General features: G+C 48.0%; 1 protein-coding gene across 2 annotated transcripts; it reads left to right on the top strand.

The window, feature by feature from the left end:
- Nucleotides 1–4003: 4003 nt before the first annotated feature.
- Nucleotides 4004–6983, top strand: LOC123110521 (uncharacterized). Of its 2 annotated transcripts, XR_006453449.1 has the most exons (5): nt 4004–4147; nt 4261–4514; nt 5347–6037; nt 6201–6648; nt 6748–6983. XR_006453449.1 is itself a non-coding variant. In XM_044531059.1 (3 exons), the coding sequence occupies exons 1-3, from the start codon at nt 4104–4106 to the stop codon at nt 5361–5363; spliced, it is 315 nt and encodes a 104-aa protein (XP_044386994.1). In that variant the 5' UTR covers nt 4004–4103; the 3' UTR covers nt 5364–5857. The 2 variants fall into 2 exon arrangements, 1 of the variants encoding a protein (XP_044386994.1); XM_044531059.1 differs by lacking the exons at nt 6201–6648; nt 6748–6983 and having other exon boundaries at nt 5347–5857.
- Nucleotides 6984–10105: the final 3122 nt, after the last annotated feature.

The following is a 10105-nucleotide window of genomic DNA, read 5'->3' as shown; positions in this document are numbered from 1 at the left end:
CCATCTTCGGGGCTCCATGATCATCTTGTCACCGGCTTGACACCATGATCTCCATCATCATGATCTCCATCACCGTGTCTTCATGAAGTTGTCACGCCAATGACTACTTCTACTTCTATGACTAATGCGTTTAGCAATAAAGTAAAGTAGTTTACATGGCGTTCTTCAATGACACGCAGGTCATACAATAAATTAAGACAACTCCTATGGCTCCTGCCGGTTTTCATACTCATCGACATGCAAGTCGTGAATCCTATTACAAGAACATGATCAATCTCATACATCACATATCATTCATCACATTCTTCTTGGCCATATCACATCACATAGCATACCCTGCAAAAACAAGTTAGACGTCCTCTAATTGTTGTTTGCATGTTTTACGTGCCTGCTATGGGTTTCTAGCAAGAACGTTTCTTACCTACGCAAGACCACAACGTGATATGCCAATTGCTATTTACCCTTCATAAGGACCCTTTTCATCGAATCTGTTCCGACTAAAGTGGGAGAGACTGGCACCCGCTAGCCACCTTATGCACCAAGTGCATGTCAATCGGTGGAACCTGTCTCACGTAAGAGTACGTGTAAGGTCGGTCCGGGCCGCTTCATCCCACAATACCGCCGAAACATGATTGGACTAGTAACGGTAAGCATATTGAACAACATCAACGCCCACAACTACTTTGTGTTCTACTCGTGCAAAGAATCTACGCAATAAACCTAGCTCATGATGCCACTGTTGGGGAACGTAGTAGAAATTCAAAATTTTCCTACGCGTCACCAAGATCTATCTATGGAGAAACCAGCTACGAGTAGAAGGAGAGTGCATCTACATACCCTTGTAGATCGCTAAGCGGAAGCGTTCAAGTGAACGGGGTTGATGGAGTCGTACTCGTCGTGATTCAAATCACCGATGATCAAGTGCCGAACGCACGGCACCTCCGCGTTCAACACACGTACAGCCCGGTGACGTCTCCCACACCTTGATCCAGCAAGGAGAGAGGGAGAGGTTGAGGAAGACTCCATCCAGTAGCAGCACAACGGCGTGGTGGTGGTGGAGGAGCGTGGCAATCCAGCAGGGCTTCGCCAAGCACCACGGGAGAGGAGGAGGAGGAGAGGCAGGGCTGCACCAAGAGGGAGAATTTCTCATGTCTATGGCAGCCCCAAACCTCATCTATATATAGGGGGAAGGGGGGGCTGCGCCCCCTTTAGGGTTTCCCACCCCCAAGGGGTGCAGCCAGCCCTAGATGGCAAAGGGGAGGCGGCCAAGAGGGGAGAGGAGAGGGAGGCGCACCAATATGGGCCTTAAGGCCCATCTGGACTAGGGTTTGCCCCCTCCCACTCTCCCTTGCGCCTTGCACCCTTGTGGGGGGCGCACCAGCCCTCCTAGGGGCTGGTCCCCTCCCACACTTGGCCCACGCAACCTGCTGGGGCAGGTGGCCCCACTTGGTGGACCCCCGGGACCCTCCCGGTGGTCCCGGTACAATACCGATATCGCCCGAAACTTTTCCGGTGACCAAAACAGAACTTCCCATATATAAATCTTTACCTCCGGACCATTCCGGAACTCCTCGTGACGTCCGGGATCTCATCCGGGACTCCGAACAACATTCGGTAACCACATACAAGCTTCCTTTATAACCCTAGCGTCATCGAACCTTAAGTGTGTAGACCCTACGGGTTCGGGAGACATGTAGACATGACCGAGACGTTCTCCGGTCAATAACCAACAGCGGGATCTGGATACCCATGATGGCTCCCACATGTTCCACGATGATCTCATCGGATGAACCACGATGTCAAGGACTCAATCGATCCCGTATATCAATTCCCTTTGTCTAGCGGTATTTTACTTGCCCGAGATTCGATCGTCGGTATACCGATACCTTGTTCAATCTCGTTACCGGCAAGTCTCTTTACTCGTTCCGTAACACATCATCCCGTGATCAACCCCTTGGTCACATTGTGCACATTATGATGATGTCCTACCGAGTGGGCCCAGAGATACCTCTCCGTTTACACGGAGTGACAAATCCCAGTCTCGATTCGTGCCAACCCAACAGACACTTTCGGAGATACCTGTAATGCACCTTTATAGCCACCCAGTTACGTTGTGACGTTTGGTACACCCAAAGCATTCCTACGGTATCCGGGAGTTGCACAATCTCATGGTCTAAGGAAAAGATACTTGACATTAGAAAAGCTTTAGCATACGAACTACACGATCTTTGTGCTAGGCTTAGGATTGGGTCTTGTCCATCACATCATTCTCCTAATGATGTGATCCCGTTATCAACGACATCCAATGTCCATAGCCAGGAAACCATGACTATCTGTTGATCACAACGAGCTAGTCAACTAGAGGCTCACTAGGGACATATTGTGGTCTATGTATTCACACGTGTATTACGATTTCCGGATAATACAGTTATAGCATGAATAAAAAGACTATTATCATGAACAAAGAAATATAATAATAACACTTTTATTATTGCCTCTAGGGCATATTTCCAACAGAAGGTGCCCATGGCGGTTGCTGTTGTTGCTTCCTCATCGGTGTCGCGGTAGCTGCTGCTTCATGTGCAACTGTTGTTGCTGCCGCGCCTCCTCCCACACCACCTCCCGTCCTGTCGTTGGCCGTGGAGCGACTGTTGTGGAGCTCGTGTATTTTACATCACCTTTTGAAGCACTAGCTATTGGTGATGTGTTTTACATCGTCGGTTGTAGTTGAAGATTTAGTCATGAAAAAGAGAGTGCGTCGATTTGGAGCTCGGGCTCAGCTGCACCCATAATCTACGTCGTCCGTTCCAGACTTGGGATTCGAATAAAGCCAGCTGGCGTCTCCTGTGCGAGCGTTGGTAAAAGGAGGAAAACACCCAATACGGTATGAAACAGTAGCCCGTAATGGGGCTGGCTCGTCGCTGCCAGACTGGCGTCGCGGTTAAGCGGAATGGGCCGTGGACCAGGACCGTGCATTTAAGAGTGGGCCGTGGGACTAGACGTCAGCTTTTTTTGTCTGGGCCTGGAATAGATAAGGAATCCAGGACAGGGTTCGGTGTCTGAGCCGCTTCCGGCTCATTCTAGAGGCCTCTCGCCGCCGTCGAAGACAAATACTCCCTCGTTACCAGTTTATAAGGCTCATATCTGAAATCTCACCAACCAAGGGAAATGTCTATTGGCTGGGATGAATTAAGCTGGTTTAGAAAGTGTCCAATGAGCCTTCTGCCTTTTCTTCGCGAAAACTGTACGCGCCGCAGTATTAATTCTCAGCCCGTTCGACTCCCGATGCAATAACTCCAGCGCCCGCGTGCTCTATGCTGCGCGCTAACGGCTGCATGCGCGCGCTCTCTCTCGCCTCCGCTCTGAACTTACTGCATGCGCGCGCTTTCTCCCGCCTGACCTCAAAACTAAACCGGCCCGTGCGCGCGGTCTCTCCCACCTCTCTCTCTCATCTGCATGGCGCATGCATAGGCCAGTTTCATTTTCATGGTTTGCATGCACGGCGCCAAACAACAAATGAAAAAAGCACCGCCAAAATCCTCTGGTGCCATTAGCTCAATTTTTGGTTTTTCAGCGTTGGCGCCGCGAACTCGAACACTGCCTCTCCCGCCGTAGCAAATCGTACATGCACTGCAGTATAAAGTGGTGGGCAGCAAGCAAGTTTAGCCACACCATTCTTCTCCCACATCTCCATCTTCTTTCCGGAATCCAATCTGACATCGCTTTGCTGCTCTCGTTTCGTATGTGGATGAAAAGAGTACAGGAGGGTGGGTGAAAGAACACGAGTGCTTCGAGTCGTTTTAAAGAAGTGGGTGGTGCATGCATGCAGGCATGCAGCGAGGGAGAGGAAAGGAGTAACGGCCACTTCTCTTCGTACGAGAACAGCAGCCAGCGAATTAATTGCGAGCGTAGGGATCGAAACGACCGCAGCGCTTTAACCGAGTGGACCACGAATTGAGCCTTATGTTTTGGAAATCTGGCGATTTTGAAATGAGCCTTATAAACTGGTAAGGAGGGAGTACGCAGGAGAGGTCACCGGGGCCGCTTTAGCGTGGTGCCGCGCGGGTTCTGTCGCTTTTGCTTCACCGTTGGCCTAGCTGCGGATGGACACTGAGGGAATGGAATTCCTACTGGATGTGGTCGACAGGTTCGTTCTAGTCCAGATCTGTGCCGAATTTCTCCTGTTAGAAAAGATTCGATAAGCTTGATCTGCGTTGGAGAGCAAATCTTCATGCGGCTGATTCGCCGTTTTCTATGCAGGTTCCCAGTGCGGGAGGAGTATGCAGATAATGTTGACCATCCGGATCCAGTCTTGCTCATGTACCTTTTGGATAAGGGGGCTGCGAGTCCGGAGATTGGTCAGGCAGACGTTGATTCTGGGGTAGCTGAGATGGTGTGCGGAGGTGTGCTAACTGACGCTGAAGTAGGTGCCCCCCGTAGACGTGATGAATCTCCGACGAGGTCTGCCCAATCATCGGGCAGAGTCAATCCACAGGCCCCGACTGGACTAAGAGGTGAAGCTCAGAGAACAACCATCTCTAGTTTCTGTTTTTGCTGTTACAAGAGTACCTACGTTTGATCTGTGGTTCAATGTTCACATGAACAAAAGCTTGTTTCTCCATTTGGGGGAAAGTACTGGTTACACCAAACCTCTAACAAGAGAACTTAGAACTGGAAAAATTGCTGGTACGATTATCAACTCTCAAATGGTTTTTTATAGTTTTTCCTGTGTGTACAGAATTTAGTCTGTGCGGTTCTGCAAAAACAGAAAAGTATGATGGCCCATCGAAGATGCTATTCCTCTATTTGCAAGACCGTATGGGGATAAATGCGGTTGGAACAAATGTTCTTGAAGGAATTATGTCAAAAAGCAGTGATATAATAAAATCCAGAATTTGTAGTAATCAGATTTGGGTTAGTTTTCTATATAATGAACATTTAAATTGTGCATTTTGCAACTCACCACAGGCTTCGTTTGGGGAGTGCGCCACCGGACCGTGTGCCCTGTCCATCAAGGATGAGCGCCCTCGAGTTGTCAATACGTAAATATGATGAGCAACCAGACAAGAGTGTGGTCCGACCTGAGCTAGGTCTTAGTTTTGACTCGCTAGGGGGGGCGTACGATTTCTATAACTTGTATTTGTGGGAAATCGGGTTTGGCATAAGATATGGGAAAAGCAGGCTCAATGCCGAGACGACAAAAAGCATGCAGCAGATAGTTTGTGGGTGTTCGGTGAGTGAGCATTTCGATTCAGATAAAAAGAAATGACCCATGTACTGAATTTGGTTGTACAGATCAAATTGCTGGGTTTTTTTTGTTGACTTCCATTGATGTATGATATGCAGGGGAAACCAGACGCTGAAAACAGCAGGTCCTGCAGGTGCAAGTGCCCAGCTCTGATCAGGCTGCTATGTGCATCAGACAACAGTTGGTACATAACAGAGCACCAGGCGAGCCACAATCATTCGATGTCGCTTACAATGGGAGAGAAAGTGCATTGGCCGTCTCATAAACACATAGACGTGTATACCAAGGATTTGATAAGATAGTTGAGGGAGAACTACATCAACCTTGGCAAGGTATACAACATAATTGGAATCTTCTTTGGTTCAGTTGAGAAGGTGCCCTTCACGAAAAGGACACTCAGGAACATTTGTGGGAAGATTAGTCGTGAACAGGCTGAAGATGAATTACGGAAGACACTGCAGGTGTTTGCCGACATCTGGTCGAGTGACCCTGGTTTCTCCTATGTGGTGCTCGCCGAGAAAGACAGCAAGGTGAAGAATCTCATGTGGGCTAATGGGAGCAGACGGATGCAGTACAGGTTCTTTGGCGACGTGGTCACATTCGACACCACATACAGGACAAATTTGTACGACATGCCATTATGTTTATTTGTCGGAGTTAACAATCACTACCAGAGTATCATCCTGGCTGGCGTGCTGATGCGTGACGAGCAAGAAGAGAGCTTTGAATGGGTGTTTTCAGAATTCATTCGCATGATGAGCGGACCTGCACCTAAAACAATACTAACAGGTGAATGATTGAACACATAAAAGTGCTTTCAGTTCCTTGTTTGTAAGAGTTCCCCTCCGAATGCACAGGACAGTCACATCATTTACGAAAGTAAAAAGCTGAAAGCAAAAAGGTCATCATTTGTGTTTCTGATTAAACATGATTTTTTGTCGGACCAATGCAGGGCTATGGAGGTTGCAATCAAGAAAATTTATCCGAACACTGTCCACCGTTTGTGCAAGTGGCATGTTCTGAAAAAGGCGAAAGAAACACTAGGGTGGCTTTACACAAAAAAATGTGATTTTCAAGCTGAATTTCACAAAGTTGTTAACCACATGCTAACTGAGGAAGAATTTGAATCAGCCTGGGATGCGCTGCTTGATAAATACAATTTGAGGGGGCATAACTATATGACCCAACTATATGAGACAAGACATAAATGGGCGAAACCATATTTCAGAGGTGTGTTTTGTGCGAAAATGACGAGTACACAGAGGAGTGAGAGTGCAAACCACATGCTGAAAACGGACATGCCCCCTGCAAGCCCAATGCATGTTTTCGTCTGACAATACATGAGACTTCAATTTGACCGGAAGCGCGATGAAAGCTATGAGGAAAAGAGGACAATGATTGTAAATACATTGCTGCCATTCAAAAACTAAGATTCCTGATTTTTAACAGTTTGTGCTTATGAACTGATTTCGTCTCTGTGAATGTCTTTGTTTTGGCAGGGCGGCGTCGTGCGGCGGACTAACCTTGCGATAGAGCGCCATGCCAGCAAAATATATACTAGGAATATGTTTGAGAAATTTGGCCGCCTACTGGTAGAAGGAACCGCAGAGTTGTGCTGTCCTTATTTGAAACGACGCAGAGTTGTGTCGTTGAGCACATGTAAGGTTATATGCTTTTCTGAACAATTTGTTAGCTAAACTGAATTTTACTCCTAGCTGTATGATATGACTGTATAATATGATAAGAAATCGTAACCATTTGTGTTCTTGAAATGTTTATGGTCGTCTGCACAATTTGATAACTGAAGAAAATTTCACAACATGTCTATCCTTGGCCATGTATAATTTTTATGGATGTCTGAACAATTTGAATGCTAAAATTAAAGTTACAGTGATTGCACCCATTGAATTGATCTTTTGTATCCGTGAGCACGGATACTGATTAGCTTTGAGTGAACAAATTCGTAAGCATTATTTCTTGCTGATGTTGTGGTTTATGGTTATGGTTCTCTGAATTGTGAAGGGATGATCTGAACTTGCTATTCCTTGTCGTCACTGAAAACGTATACAACCAACGAGCGATGAAGGGGAGGGTAGAACTGAATGACCAGTTGGTGTTGTCTGGAAAACAACAACGTGGTTTCAAATTGAGGCGTTTGTTTTTTCCCTTGCTCAAGCTTTACTGCCTTGGGTGTATTCGCGACTGACGTACCAACACTTGGACAACATGTGTGCATCGACCGCGTGGTTGTTGCCCCACGCAACTTGACGATTCAAATTTCAAACCCAGTTAGTCATTGCGGAATAAAAGCGCCATGTGGCTCAGGAAAAGGTGCCGAGCCATCCTTCATAGACCTGTCCCGCGACGACGTTAGCTCGGATAAGATGACGAGCCATCCATCCTCTATCTGTCCCGCGACGGTGTTGAAACCCTGCGTAACAATAAATGCTCCAGTCCACCGCGCCACAGAACGAGATATACGACCGAGAAATACAGAAAGACGCACAAATCTTGATGCAAACCATCGGTGTGGATTGTGGGATCATCTGAGCCCGAGCTCAGAAGCAGATTTTCGTGAAAAAGACCACTTTTTGGTGATTTATATTTAACTCCAATCACAATTTAATGATGTAAAATGCATCATTTATTGAAGATGCTCCTCTACATTCAGATGTCTCTCCTCATGGATCACTTTCACTGAAGGCAAAGAAAGTCATCTCATTTGATCTCCTCAATCAATACTGCTGAGCTCCCCAGGTACTCCTCCTTCAGGTGGTTCACCGTAGCTATACAATCGGTAGAGATAATTAATTTATTGCATGCTAAATCCATGGCTAAATCATTAGAGATAATTGATTTTTAGGACTAGGTTTTTTTTTGAGAACTATTTTTAGGACTAGGTGAGGAATTGATGGCGGCTGCACGACACCAACTAAACTGAGCTGGGGCTGGGGCTGGGCCAGGCGCGCGCGCGTCACTTCTTCGTGGGAGGACGGACGACCAAGGGACGGGCGGGGCCCGGTCCAGTCTGTCGGCGTTACCGGCCCATGCCTTTGCGCGACAGCCCGATTAACGCCGCCCCGCACATCGCGCTTCCGCTTTCACGCGCACAGCCCCAGATCCGGAACTCTAACTGCCGCCGCGGGCCCGGCGAGCAGACGGCTCAGGACGGCTGGTCCTCGAGTCCCACCGGCGCATGCGTCGCCGGGCGGATTAACTGCGCCGTGTGGCGCAGGTGGCGCAGGTTTTGTTTGCTTGTTTTGAAACTCACACGCAACTCGTGCAGGCCTGCCCTCATCGGGATGCGGTAGGGAAATCGCACGCCCACATTTTGTTTAGAAATTTTCTTTTAAACCTCAATTGGTATTCCATCGTAAAACAGTCACGGGTGTAATTTCCTCTTCTCTTTTTTTAAGTATCAATCGCCCCGGTATATTTATATTTAAAAATCTGGGATCCCATCAGAGACCAGATCTAAAACAAAGTCTGAAGTCACCATCAGCCAAAACTTGCAAAGTTCTTCCCCGCTCCTACCTTAGCCAACTTATGAGCGGCGTAATTTGCAGATAGACGCACCCATGACACTTTGACATCACTGAATTCGCGCATCATTTTCTTAATCTCTTCGACTCTCGGCCCAGCTGGCGACAGGTTCTTGTTCGAGTCTCCAAGCATGTTTGACACCACCTTTCTATCTGTCTCGAGATGTAGCTTCTGGACGTTGATTTCCGCAGCTAACTCGACCGCCTGTCAAGATGCCTTCAGTTCTGTCGTCTCGGTGTCCGTGACTCCGTCAAAGAAGTCGGACGCTGCAGCGCGGAAGTCGCTTTGATCACCCTGAGGATAACGCTGCCCCTCACCCTTGTCTTCATGCCTAGACACGGCACCATCGGCATTAGCTTTGACCCATCCAGATTCTGGAGCAGCCCAGCGTTGCACTTCTTTAGCATTCGTGGCCGGAGGTTTCTTCTCATGTAATATTGTCCATTCGGCCATATACGCCATGACCAATGCAACTATTACATGTGGCTCAACTATCTTTTTCCCTTCCTTTGTTTCGTTTCGCGCTAGCCATAGCCCATATATCGACTGCACCATTGCAGCTCTCTGATCGTCCGTAGCCTCGGCAAACCACCCTAGCAACCAGCTTGTAAGTGTGCTTGAGGAGTCTGTTGAACACAGTGGGGTCGCCACTGCAACTCCTTTCTCCGACCGCAAGATCTTCCAAAACATCGTCGAGTGTGTTTCAGCTCTTCCACAAGCTACACAAAACACACCGTTCTTAATGCTTCGTCGAAATAACTTAGCTCTTCCACAAAGCTACACAAAACACATCGTTCTTAATGTTTCGTCAATATAACTTAGCTCCAACTGCTAGTCCATTCCTCATAAGTCTCCACATACGAACCTTAGCTTTGTTGGGGGCATTAGTGTTCCGTAAGGCCATCCATCCTTTTATGCTTGTGACCTGAAGATGAGAGAGCTGCAATGATATGTCGATGCATGAGGTGGCAACCGCGAGAGGAGGTGGATGTGCTTGGTCACCAGAAAAGGTCGCTCAGTGGGGGCTAAAGACGAGACAGGAGGTGCTCGGTCTCGATTTGCGCAAGAGAAGCAAGTATTTCCTTCCCTATGTCTAGAGGCGTGGATTGGGCTAGAAAACCCCGGACAGGCGAGCGTCCAAATGCACATGTTAATTTCCCCAGGCTGATTTACTTCCTGAGTTTTGCGCCCTGGTTTAGGCAGGGATCGGCGGCGGGGGGGGGGGGGGGGGGGGGGGGGGGGGGGGGTTTGCTGCAACCAAAGGTATTTCATAGCATTATCAAGTGATTGAGTTCTACCACGATAGCGGTATGC

Source organism: Triticum aestivum, chromosome 5B (assembly GCF_018294505.1).
Source record: "Triticum aestivum cultivar Chinese Spring chromosome 5B, IWGSC CS RefSeq v2.1, whole genome shotgun sequence".
Taxonomy (NCBI): domain Eukaryota; kingdom Viridiplantae; phylum Streptophyta; class Magnoliopsida; order Poales; family Poaceae; genus Triticum; species Triticum aestivum.
Note: the sequence above shows the minus strand (reverse complement) of the source record. Positions and strands in the feature narration are given on the sequence as shown.

Bases quoted from the DNA above. Each gene is read 5' to 3' on its own strand.
- LOC123110521 (XM_044531059.1), top strand. From the start codon at position 4,104: ATGGACACTGAGGGAATGGAATTCCTACTGGATGTGGTCGACAG. The intron at 4,148-4,260 runs GTTCGTTCTAGT...TTTTCTATGCAG, and splicing joins CTACTGGATGTGGTCGACAG to GTTCCCAGTGCGGGAGGAGT.